Genomic DNA, 14233 nt, shown 5'->3' with positions numbered 1-14233 from the left:
CTTCTTCAGGTAGAGTCTGGAATGATTTTATACTCACTATAGAAGAAATGGATACTGTCTCCATTCTTGTTTCATTTTTCACTTCCCCGGAAGAGTTACTATGGTTACAATGCTACAGCGTGGCATACGAAAAAAAAAAACGTGAGTCACAGAAGTCAATAGATTTATAAATGGCAGGGAAGAAAGAGTGAGGCAGAGTATTTGGTGAAGGCATCACATTTTTAATTAAATAAAAACCAGAACAACCTTTTTTATTATTGTCATAAAATTTGGCGGGAACTCCAGTGTGATGAGATAAGCAATCCTTTTTAGAGTTCAACTCAATCTAGTAAGCTGATATATCAACCACAACCAGAGTATCTTCAGAACTGATGACATAATAGAAATTTAGTTTAGCACCATTGAAGAGGTAATCCATTTAAAAATGAGGTCAATAGTTAATCCATTCTATGTCCTTTAACATAAGAGAAAATTTCAAACCACTGGTGTAAATACAGGATTCTACAGAGCATTAGAATTAGTTACCCCAAGTCAAGACACTTCTAGAAGCTGAGAAATACTAAGAGCAGATCATATTCTGTCATTTTCAGATGGAACATAAATAGACGGTTACCATTTCTAGGTTCCAATCTCCTGCATGTTAAGACAATGAATTTGTTTTGTTTTGACTACATAATATGTGCTACTTTATTACAGAAGCAAAGTTCTTTTAGTAGTCATGTATAAGATTTTAAATGGAATTAACTACTTTGTTGTTAGCATGGATAGTTTTGCAAAGGAAACATACTAATAATATTGGTGTAGTTCATCAAATCACTGCATGGGTAAGGAGGACAATAAGTGCACTAGATTTTCTCAAATGGGGCTCACATAAATTCTCAGCTGTGAATAAAGTCTGTGATAGAAAATCACCATTTGCTCATTAGATTGCCATAGACACAGGTAGCAAAGAAATATGTTCAAAATTTAGCCCATTCACAGCACAGCCTTCAGTTTAGTTTACTTTTGTGTCTTTATAATGCAATCATCTAATCTATTCGCAATCCATGCTTTCTCCTCCATTCAGCATAACAATGACACATGATTTATCTTTTGGAATAGGGTGATTTGTTCTTCACACTGTATATAATTCACAAATTGCTTTATTCAGGAGGGGGAAATGTGGGCTCATATCCTTTCAAACAAATAAGTACATTGAGAGAGAGAGAGAGAAAGAGAGAGAGAGAGAGAGAGAGAGAGAGAGAGAGAGAGAGAGAGAAAGCACATAAGTAGAGGGTGCCAACTGTCTTTACAGGAAAGAATACGGTTTTGAAGCGTTTTGAAGGAGAAAGGAAGGGGCTACTGTACTTCTGTTCCTCAGTAGTGGCTAACAGTTAAACACCGAAATAAGAGCAACATTGTGTTCAATACCATTCTGGCTAGAATACTATGAAAGAATTTAACAACAAATCATATTATTCTACATGAATCGAAATCATACAGACTGATTATTTTGTTAAGGAAACAAACAAAATGATCTACATCATACTTGAATGTGCAACATATTAAATGCTCAGATTCCACTGGGAGATGCATTATTATGTGACATCAAAAAAGAGGAGGTATACAGCTAGAACTCCAAAATTACTGTAGCAAAAGAATACGTAATCTTATACATAGTATATATTTATACATTATGTATTATACTATAAATAATATAATCAAGATAATTGTCAGTTTTACTAGTGGGCTAAATTCTACTTTGGTTTAGAAAGATTCAAATGGGAGAGAATTTGAAGGCTTTTATTAGTCCTATATGTCTGTTCCTGATAAAAAAGGTGAAAATTAGTCCTATATGTGTTTGAAGAAGCTTCAAGAAAAGATTCACAATAACATACAAAAGGCTTTATGAGTGAGGAAAGTTAGAAAGGCTAAGTGAAACTTGCCTATCAATAAGACAAAAAGACACATGAACATGTAAAAAGCAAGAGAAGAGTAGATCATTTGATTAATTAATCAATAGCATTTATTTGGTAAAATGTAATTTAACTGAGTTAAGTTATGAAGATCAGGTGAAAATGATATGTTTCATCATAATTTTGTAACATAAAATACATAAAAATCAAGTTGAAAAACATGTAATTTCTTTAAAGGACAAGCATACAGACATAAAACAAAGCATACTGCTTTCTGAAAAGCAGCTTACAGATTAAAAACAGTGACATAAGCAAAACAGGAAATGTGAACATTGGAGGTTTTAATTATATTACTCAAATTTGAGTATGTATTAGAGAATTATACAGTCTACTAAGGATTTGACAGCTAAATTTGTTTTCCTCTACATTTTCCTATCGGTTGGGTTTCTAAGTAAAATCACTATTTCAAGAATGTTGGAAGAAAGGCTAGGGTGCATGTGACTGTGCTTTAGACAAAGGGACACGGCTTATGCTGTATCTACAGAATACATACAAAGAGGACAAGTCCATGTGCTTCTGAGAGAACTTTCCTCTTAGAAAACTTGTAAGGCAATGTCAACCCATTGATGGGGTTGAAATCAATTATAAAAATGTAGACAAATAAAGTATCATGTTGATTTTCATCTAGGGAAATTTCTCTAAAACTCAGACTTCTTGAAATATTTCAGTATATAAATTATCAAATGTTAATACTAATGAAAAAGCCTATTATCATGTGTGTCCTTATTATAATCCACATTGGCATACAGATAAATAATTAAGATGTTGTACCTTTTAAACTATTTTTAACAGAAATTATTTGAAAAATTGTATTTCTAAACTGAAAGCAATGATAAATCAATCTATTAATAGTAAAATGGTTTAAAAAGAAGGACATTGGATATTACTCAGTAACTTTTTGTGTCTAAACCTCCAATAACATGCAGTAATATGAAAGATTAAGTGAGTCCTCAATTATACTGATTGGAAAGAATATTAAAAATGCTGAATATTCCATATATTTCTAAATATTTATCTTTCATCAAAACAAAACAAGCAAACAAACTAAAAAGGACAACAACAAAAAAAAAGAATTAGAAAATACTTGATTGCCATTTACGGGGTGCTCAACATAGGATATCAAATGATATGTAGAAGAAAACTATAAAGGTACCTTACAGTGGTGGTAATGTCCTACTCTTCATTGTATCAAGATTCACATACTGGTTCTTTGGTTGGATATGATTGGCCATCATGAACTAATCTTCTGTAAGTGTAGTGCCAAGTATGGCAGTATTGGTAGTTAGTGCCATTTTTAAGAGACAAGTCTACAATGAATACTGTCTATCATTGGAAGTGCTACCTTTCAAGAGATTAATGTTTAACTGAAACTCTTTTAGTACTTGATTCAAGACAATTATTAGAGAGTAAGGCCTTTTGATTCTGTCTGTGTTTCTTTCATTCCATGTGCTCTTTCCTAATGACCCAGACATGGGGCCATTTGCTGTGATGTGACATAATCAGGTTAATATGACCAGAGGATGAATACATGAGATTAGGCTGTTTCTCATTACAAAACAGTAAGCAAAAGAAAATAGTCTCATATGTCTGCTTTGGGGAGTATAATAGAGTTTACATAGGTATATTCCTATTGATTTTAATCACCATCTGTCTACCCATGTATGTATGTACATATGTTTGCTTGCATCTATCTATCTATCTATCTATCTATCTATCTATCTATCTATCTATCATCTATCTATCTATCTATCTATCTATCATCTATCTATCCATCCATGTATATATGCATCTATTAATCAATTGATCTATATATCCATCTATCATCTATCTGTCTGTCTGTCTATCTGTCTATGTCTATCTATATTTCTACATATATATCATATGTATCCTCTCTCTTTCTCTCTCTCTCCATCTCTATATTTATAGTTGTGAAAATTTGTTATTCATTACAAAAATTTGTGTTTCAACAATTGTGAAAAGTAATTTTTCACAATTTTTAAAGCCAAAAAAGTAGAAGGAAATAAAATGCATGTGTCACTTTGTCAGGTATGACATGAGCATTAGATTGTTGACATCACAATGGCCAGTCACACTGCTTGTTACAGAATCTTCAGAAGTCAGTAGTTGGTCTACAAACTGCGGTCACGAGTTTGGTTTTTAGTTCTACAAAGTAAAGTGTTAATTTTACGTCCATAAATACATTCTCCATACGAGGCTCCACTATAAAGGTATGGTTTTAATAACGAATTGAATTCTTATGACAATCTAATTGAATCAGGAAGTATTTTGTCTTGATTCCTCCAGAATATGTGAATTAACATTTAACTCAACAGTGGGTTCATAAAAAGGTTGGTACTATTTTGTAAAGTATCTTTACATTATTGTTGTGTGTGATGATGACCACTGATTTGTTTCTCTTCGACTGTTTGATTCTCAAGGATCTTAAAGTCTTCCAAAAAAAAAGTTGGTGTCCTTGTACATATTCCTTGAACAATGTAACATGCTTTGGGCAGAGTGATATTCACTTAATTAAATATATAACTTAAATATTTGAATCATATGCATAGGGTACAATAAATAAACCATGAGAAGAGAAGCCACTCCATTATTTCAGGAAAGAATGTTATTATGGAGAGAAAATATTCAGAGTCATCTGTAAGTGTTTAGAGGAGATGGAAAAAGAAACAGACTTGGTAAGACCGAGGCTGTCTGGTACAGAAGGGAGAATATCGAATATCATAATAGAAAATTGGAGATGCCTGTGGCAGGAAGAAAAACTTTGCCTCCATAAAGATGAAGGGATCATAGAATGTAGATTTTCTTCTGTGTTGCTCTTAATTGCTGCACTGCAATATATTCACTTGAAATCAGAATTACACAGCAGATGATCTCCATGAAGAAATTTATAGTTTGGTAGAGTTTTACTATTTTAATGAGTATACTGTAATTAAACATATCGGTGAGAATATAATTTGCAAAAGGCAAAATTTATTACTAGCACCCAAATTCAATCATTTTAAAGACATAAGCATCCTAATTTCATATGATCTTTCTATGAATATAATGTATCCAAGGTATACTATGTTAAATATGAGATTTACAGATTATCTCTTAGGTCGTTTCAGTCTCTTCTATTTTTTGGTTGTGAGCCTAGCCTTTAAGAGCTGAACAATCTCTGCAGCCCAGGTTGTTTAATTCTCAATGCTTTGTGTCTCTAGGGTTTACCATAAAAATGTTACAATATACCCATAAGCATGTAATCCTCAATGTTGTCTGACCTTCCTGTGTAGGAATCATTCTGACTTTATCTCACTTAAGCGTATTTATCTTTAAATTCTCTTATAAGCTTTGGTCTTAGAGATATTAAGATTCACAGTGTTAATGATATGACCTGTGATATGTTAATGACACGTTGACCTTTGATAGGTTAAAAGTATTCCTTCAAACTGCAGATGTATCATCTACCTATCAGTCTATCCATGTCTATCTCTTTTTATTTATATGTATCTATTTGTGTATTTATGTATCTATTTCTATCTATGTATATACATACATAGATACTATATATATGTATATATATATGTATATATATTTTTTTCTATGTTTCAACCATCTATATGTACTAAAGTTTTAAAGTCAAAGGGTGGCAGGAAGTGAAATGTAAAACTTTGTCAGGTAGGGCATGAGACCTCTATTATTGCATCATAATGGTCTGTCAGCCTGACTACTACAGAGTCTTCAGACTTCAGTAGTTTGTCTACTGACTGCTGTAGGTAGTTTGGTATTCAGGGCCAAAAGCGGAAAGAAAATTTCACATCCATTGAAAGTTCTCCATTCCACATCTCACCATAAAGGTATTTCTTTTAATAACAAATTTGATTCTCATGATTGACTAATAGTATCAGGAAGTGTTCTGTCTTGATTTTTTTTTTATATCATGTGTAGTAAATTTTAATTCACAGTGTCTTGAGAAGCTATTTATACTAGGAATATTCACTGCCAAATTCCTACAGAAAGACAGTTATCATGTGTGAAGTATGCATTGGTATAAACAGGAGAGAGGTTTCTGTAAATTTTCAAAAAACATCTGTCCATGTTATGAGTGAGGATTATTTTATGCTCAATTCAATTATTTATACACCATGATTGATTTTTTTTGTAACTGGTCAGACTACCCACAAATATAAGAATTCTCTGGTTTTCTGCAAATTGTTATTGTTTTCAACAAAATTTAACATTATTCAGATTAGACAGGAATGACTTTCCAAGCATTTGCTTTCAATTTTGCATATCATAGAACAGAGTTCTTCCTATTTTTTAACCATATCTTTACAATATTGTTTGATGCCTATAATGACTACCACAGGCTGCTATCTCTCTTTGACTCTGATTCTCAGGGATCTTAAGTGCTTCCTAAGTAGAACACTATGGTGTCTCTCTACATATTTCTTGAAAGATGTAACATATGATTTGCTCAAAATTATATTCACTTAAGTAAACGTATTTTAAATATTCAAATTGTATGTTTATGACACAGTAGAAAAACCACCAAAAGAGTAGTAACTATATTATTATAGGGAAGATTTTTATTATAGATAAGAGAGTGCAAATGTACAGAGGCAATTGGAAGAGCTCCTGAAAGAAAGAAAAAGAAACAGATTTTATGTGACAAAGTCTATCTAGGAGAGAAGAGAGAACATCATGAGAGAAAATTGTACATATTTGGGCCAGAAGAAAGTTTGACTTCATAAGGAATAGTGTTCTAGATCATTTTGTGGGTCTCATAGTATAGAAGGTGAAGGGGAGGTTTGGAAAGGGATGGAATCTAGGTGGGAGATTGAGACTGGCATCTGGATATCTGCACTCTTTGAGACCTAACTAGTTACATAATTTAAAAAATACCTATTTTCTTCACATTTACATATTCATGTAAACTTACAAATGGTTATTTGTGGCATTTGAATACATAAATGGGGCGGTGGTGGCACACGCCTTTAATCTCAGCACTTGGGAGGCAGAGGCAGGTGGATTTCTGAGTTCGAAGCCAGCCTGGTCTACAGAGCAAGTGCCAGGACAGCCAAGGCTATACAGAGAAACCCTGTCTCGAAACACCAAAAAAAAAAAAAAAAAAAAAAGAGTTGAATACATAAATGTATTTCTGCTTTGCTCTTATTTACCATACTTCAATGTATCAGTCACTTGAAATCAAAATTAAGCAGCAGAAAAATCTTTATGAAGAACTTCAATTTGATAGAATTTTACTATCTAAGTATTGAATTATGATACGTATCAGTGAAACTATGTAGTTTGCAGAATGAATGATTTATTACTATCATCAAAATTCCATCATTTTAAAGATATAGACATTCTAATTTTACATGATCTTCCTATGACTGTTATGTTTCCATGACAAACTACATAATTCTGAGATTTATAGAGTATCTCCAAGGTTGTTTCAATCACAATTATTTGTTTTTAGGCTTTACTCTATAAACTTTACTATATATTAATATGTATGTGTCCTCTGTATCCTTCAAAGCCTTCTGACTTCCCTGTGTGAAGGTTTAGGATTCTATCTCAGTAAAGCACATTCAAGTTCAAAGTTTGTTGTGATTTTTGTGTCTATTAGACTCTAAGATTCACAGTGTTAATGAAGCCTCCGTGCTGCCCTTTATGCATAGAACCTTGATATGTTGAAAATTTTACAAACTGATAATCTTTGGGAATGAATATGCATTTCACAATATTTCACACTAATATTCCCGCTTTACACATCTATCTCCCCATCCATCCATGTCTATCAATCATCTATCTATCTATCTATCTATCTATCTATCTATCTATCTATATCTATCCATGTATCTATCATCTATCCATATGTCTCATCTATATCATATCATATATAGCTAAATCTACCTCTATATCTATGCTTATAGTTCTGAAGATGCTTTTCCTTACAAATACTTATGGTTCAACAAGCTTTTAAAAATAATGTTTTAAAGCCACAAGATAGAAAAAATGAAATGGGGCTGGAGAGATGGCTCAGTGGTTGAGAGCACTGGCTGCTCTTCCAGAGTTCTGAGTTCAATTCCCAGCAACCACATGGTGGCTCACAACCATCTGTAATGAAATCTGATGCCCTCTTCTGGTGTATCTGAAAACAGCAACAGGGTATTCAAACAAAAATAAATCTTTTTTGTTTTACAAAGAAAAAAACTGAAATGCACATGTCACAGTGTCAGATGTCATGAGCCTTTGACTATTGACATCACAGTGGTCCTCCAGCCTGACTCCTACAGAGTCTTCAGACTTCAGTTGTTTGTCTAGCCACTGCAGTGACCAGTTTGGTGTTTAGGGGCAGGAAGGCAAACAAAAATTTTACATTTTTTGATAAGTTCTTCATTCCAGGCTCTACTGAAAAGGTGTGTATTTATATATAACTTGATTCTCACGATATACTAATGGCTTCAGGAAGTGATTTATCTTGGTTCCTCTAGATCATATAATTCTCAACTAAGCAGTGGTTTCTTGAAAAGGTAATCATAGTAGTAATATTCAGTACCAATTTTCTATAGAAATATAAAGTTATCACATGAGGAGAGGTATGCTTTGAGCTACACATGAGGAAGATTTCTGTAAATTTTCAAAAAACTGTACAAGTGAGAATTATTTCATGTTCAATCCAATTGTTTTACCCACTATGACTGCAGATAAAAAAATTGATGTGACATCAACCCACAACCTAAGAACTCTCTGGTTTTCAGAAACTTGTTATTGTTTCCAACACACACTGTGTTCCTTGGAATCTATTTCTCAGTATTTTAACATTTATTCAGATTAGACAGGAACAACTCTCATCACATGGTCCCTTGTTTTCAATTTTGTTTATCATGAAACTGAGGTAGTACTATTAGTACTATTTTTTAGCATATCTTTACATTATTGATGTGTGATGACAACTATTGGCTGCTCTTTCTTTGAAATTTTGATTCATGGAAATCTTAAGTCCTTTCTAAGTGAAGCTGTGATATTTCTCTACTTATTCTTTGAAAGATGCAACATATGTTGGAGGCTGACTTATAGTCACTTAAGTAACTATATATTTTAAATATTCATTCTGAATGAACAGAGCCCAGTAAAGAAATCACCAAAATAGAAGCCACTCCATTATTACAGGGAACAATTTAATTATGGATAAAAGAGAAAAAAGTGACTGGAAGATTTCAGAGTAGAGAGAAAAGAAGCAGGCTTGATATAACCACGACTGAAGAAAGAGAAGGAAGATGATCAGAAGAGAAAAATAGAGATAGTTTGGGCAAGAAAATGCACTCATAAAGAGAGGAGGGATGTTCTAGCACACGTTGAGTTTTAGTACAATGAAGAAGGGCATGGGGATGTTTGGAAAAGGTCACTAATCTAGGTGGGGGCTTCTAAATGTATGACAAGTATATTTACACCCCCTTCAGGAATAAAGGAGTTCGGAATGGTATTGATATCCTCATATGGACAGGCTAATAAAGAGCCATATGTCCCTTTTGCCATAGTCAAGGGAAATGACTCCCTTTGCTAGTCAAGATTTTTGATGAATGCTGTATTTTTTTCATTTTGTTATTGTTCTTTTGTTTGTTTGTTTGTTTGTTTGTTTGTTTTTAACCATCAGAAATCTTTATAAACTGTATGTTGAGGTAGACCAGGTCTGCAACTTCTGAATATATGTTCCCCTGAGACCTAACTAGTTTAAATCATCAAGACAACCTGGTTATTCTTTTTACATCTATTATGTTAGTTTATAAAGGTTTAGCTATGGCATTTTTTCTCAGAGTAGCATACTGATATCTGGCATAACAGATATCTATATTAGGTTCCATAACAGTCACACAAAATATATTATAAAGTTGGAATGCAACTTCCAACTTTATAATATATTTTTCATTGGAGGGTGTGACAACTTGAGGTACTGAATTAATGTGTTATAGCATTTGCAGTTTGAGAATCATTGCTCTAGATCCTACCAGCTACACTTCTTCAAACTATTCCCATGACCCTTAAGATAACTTCTGAAGAGAACCTACTTATTCATTATGTTTCCAATAGTTTTCTTTATACATTACTTCTTTTCTGTTACATTTTAAAGCTGTCTGTAACTTAAGAGAAAGACTCTTGGAGAGTTGAGCCTATATTTTAACACCAGGGGCAACATTTGAAATTTAGTATGAACATCAATCTTATAACTTATCCACTGAATATTTGTTCTTTTAGGTAGAGATCTGTACCAGGAGAATTCTTTTTTATCAACATGGAATCTTCCGAAGAGGAAGACATGGGAGAAGTATATCAAGATGAGGTTTACCACGCCTGCGTGGTATTCAAAAGAGGCTGGAAAAGTAATAAGCGGTATCTCAGCTTGTTAAATGATGTTTTGGTTATATCTACTAATCTGTAAGTATGTGTATTTATCTTTTTTACTATGAGAGTCTACAATTTGAAAAGGCCTTATTGTACAAAACTGAAGCTTTTAAAATATCCTTTATGTTTTGAGATTATAATTACTTGATTATTCTCCTTCTTTTTCCTCTTCCATGTCCTCCCATATACCCCTCCTTGTTCTCTTTTAAAATCATGATTTCATGTTTTTAATTACTTGTTCTTACATACCACATTATATGTAAGGTAACATAAAATAAACATATATGTACATATGCATATGTATATATGCATATTTCTAGCTACATATTATATATATATGTATATATAATTTCTAAGTACTTAAAATGACCTTCTCAGTCAGTACAATATTAATTGTATATGTGTGTTCAGGAATGTCTATTTGGTATTAGACAAGCAATTCATCTGATATTCCTAGGGGAGTAAAATTTCTCTTACTCTCAAAATTCTTTAGTGGCATATACTTCTTTAGTGGCATATCAATAACAGAGTCTACTCAGTTTAGGAGGGTTAAACTTTCTGATCAGTGGTGAATAATTTTCCTGAAGTTCTATTTCTCAGATTGTGAGAAAAATAAAGTGTTCAGGTGAGAGGTTTTCTATACACTGTAGATACAACAACCTGGCTATGTTTTCCTCTCAACCCTGATCAGTCATGTAAGCTCCATCACAGAAAATAGTAGTGTCTGAATGAGGCAGGCTGAAAATAACTAAATGGCCTGGCTGTCTATCAATCTGTCCATCCTTCATGTTTTTTCCATTCAGCTTCCATTCTTTCCACAGTGGGAAATTTTCACATTTTATTTTAAAAGATAGTAATCAACTCATCTGAAATTTAAACAGAAATTTATTGATCAGTTGACTTATAAGTGTAGTTGGTGGAAGTGAATTTCACTTTGTTTTTTGAGAATAAAGGAAAGTAAAATGGTTGTTTTTCTTAAAAGCTAATATGTATGGCCCCTTCTGTTGTGTTGCAATAGTAATTAAATAGTAATTAATAGTATTTTTAGATTGTCATTTATATTATGGGAAGAGGATTATCAAGCTTATAAGAAATGATTGTCATTATTTCCATTTTCAAGGACGATTATATCTTATCAGACATATTGGAATTAGAAGTTTCAAGTTCAAGCATTTCTTGAGAATTTTGATTTTTACATATGCATATATATGTATACATACATACATACATACATACATGTAGGTGTCTTAAAGGGTGGATATAAAATGTAAATATAAATGTTTCATATTATTGAAGCATGTGTGTATGTGTATCTTGAAGTTAATGTTACATGATGGCTTGTAATTTGATTATAACATGTTACATTATATTATGTGGGAAATCTCTCTCTGTAGTACAATGTTAGTCTTCACATGTTTTTAATTTTAAAGATCTATATACAAGATTCTTGTACCATGATTTATTCTTGTGATATTCTGCCTCCTGAATTTGAGCGGTAGTCATTACCTTCAGTTATGTAACAACATATTAGCTCACGAGTATCCAAAGTAGAATGCAATACCTAGGTTTACACACACACAAATTACCAGATAATGTTAGGTCTATCATAAAAGAATACAAAAAAAATCATGAATGTGGGAAGGACATTTGTCAGGAGATAGAATGGAGAATATAAAATGACAAAAAAAATTATCAAACACATTATCTGTATGTTACATTATTAGAGAGCAAACTACACATGAAAAGAATGACAAAAGGAGGAAGTTTATGCTTTGAAGATGATTGCTTCTTTAAAACACTTCTAATATCTGAATGCTTGATTGGAAGACATTTCTAATCATTTGGCTAAATTATTGGAGCAAATAATCATCTTTTTGTTTAGTTGTGTGATATGTGCTTTGTAAGTTTTCTAAAGGAGCCATTGGAATGAGCTAATGTGATTATTTTTTGGTGCAAGGAGAAGGAAAATTGAAAATGAATTTTATTAAGTCAAACTATATTTCTATATTTATTCTGGAAAGATTATTTCATGTAATTAATTAAATATAAAATCTTTAATTTCTTTTGTATATTATGGAAATAAGCACAGCAAAATGGTTACTACTTGACTACATACAGGTAAAAAATATTGAAATAGGTGTCTTTTTAAAAATGTCATATACTTAAAATAGTTTACTCATTCTAAAATTCTCTAATTAAAAGACGATTATCAGGCTATGGCTATTTGTGACCACTGAAGGCTCTGTATCTAGTAACTTCTTTCAACAAAGGCTTTGTTGAAATACATCTACCCTGGCATCAGCTGTACCTGGAGAGAGAAATGGATGAATCCTCCTTTGCTCTGGGGCAAGAAGAACTGGGTCTTACCACAATTCCAACTTCAATGCAAATCAAACTAACAGAGATACTTGATTCTCTTCCTAGGACTAGGAAAAAGTTTAAGGTAAAACATATCATTCCATTGCATTACCTGTGGCTTGATGATCAAGAGGATACATTCAGGACAGACAAAAAACATAATTCCAAATCGATTCACCTATACTGGCCCTTGAAAAATGCTGTGGCCATTTTCCGGTAAGACTTAGATTTGGGACCTGTGATTACAAGAGGATAGCAGTAGAAACTGTGCGTCAACTTAATCATGTGTAACTTACTTCCCAGCGAATGAGTATATTCATTTTAAAATTTTCCATTTATAAAATGATGATCTGGCTACAGCTATTTGTGATCTTTGAAGAGTGTGTATCTAGTAACTTCTTTCAACAAAGGCTTTCAACATCCCAAAATGTTTACAAAAATAGAATCAATTTTAGTTTGATTGTATACAGGATGCCAACTCAACTTTCCCCTTCTATGATGACCATAGATTTTCTATACTCTTTACCATATACATTTCTACATGTAGGTAGGTTCCTTAGGTTTTGATCTATGATGTTTATCAAGTCTCCACATGATCCTTGGGGCAGAATAGAGGTGCATTGTCTTCTAAAGAGGATCTAGAGAGAACAAGGTCTTACTCTTTCATAGACATTTGTCTCCCCAAAATGATCTAATTTTATCTGTGTTTTGAAAGTATATAACTTTAACTCACTCCAGTAATATCGTGTGGTACATAATTAAATTTGGCAAATACCTCCTATACTCCCAAGTTAATTTACTTAAAAAATAATATTTAATTGAATGATGAAAAGTTACTCATGTAATGTTGAAGCATTTGAATGTCTGTGTAGAATATCACTGGTGTCTATAGTCATTGAAAGAGGACTAGTGTCATTAGACCGTTAGAGTCCGATTTGTTTTGTAGAGTTCAGGAAAATTTCAAGTTTGCATTCTTATTTTTCATGAGAAAAGGTGCTCATGGAATATTGATAACATATTGAGTTCAAGTGTTGGAATCATAGTGATTGTATAGCATATACCTTCTGCTCTAGACAAGCATACACCAAAATTCCTATTTCTTTTCCACATGAAAACTTCATGCAAACCCCAAATTTGAGCTCTCTTCATTCCTCTGTCCAAACTTTAGTGTCATCACACAGTTGACTCAAAGAGCACAAACACAAGTTTTATAAACATTCTAGACTCTGTGACTTTGCACTTAGCAAAGCATTTGTCATAGACTCTGAGTAAGAAGATCAATTTTTGTTGTTATCTGAATATTTTCTACTCCTTTGGTAAAATCTATAAAGATTGTTATCTAATGCTATAATGAATATGAGAAGTACTATATTTAGGGATGTTAAAGTGTCACATGACACATTTCCAGTGCAAAAAAATAAATTAGTCATTTGGAGGTGGAGTCATGTGGAGACTACCAACTATACCTGCACCATCATTGATGGCCACTGACTTATGATATATTTTATGCACAA

General features: G+C 32.6%; 1 protein-coding gene across 1 annotated transcript in view; it reads left to right on the top strand.

Annotated features, from left to right (window-relative positions):
* The first annotated feature begins 4036 nt into the window (after positions 1-4036).
* The window catches only part of LOC117707921 (rho GTPase-activating protein 20-like), a 31400-nt gene continuing 21203 nt past the window's right edge, over positions 4037-14233 (top strand). Inside the window, exons 1-3 of the mRNA XM_076932077.1 lie at positions 4037-4183; positions 10215-10394; positions 12786-12935. Coding sequence (XP_076788192.1) covers positions 10252-10394; positions 12786-12935 — 293 coding nt within the window. The 5' untranslated portion in view covers positions 4037-4183; positions 10215-10251. The remainder of the gene's footprint in view (positions 4184-10214; positions 10395-12785; positions 12936-14233) is intronic.

The sequence above is a fragment of the Arvicanthis niloticus genome, chromosome 4 (genome assembly GCF_011762505.2).
Source record: "Arvicanthis niloticus isolate mArvNil1 chromosome 4, mArvNil1.pat.X, whole genome shotgun sequence".
Taxonomy (NCBI): Eukaryota; Metazoa; Chordata; class Mammalia; order Rodentia; family Muridae; genus Arvicanthis; species Arvicanthis niloticus.
This window is presented reverse-complemented; position numbering and strand designations above follow the sequence as displayed.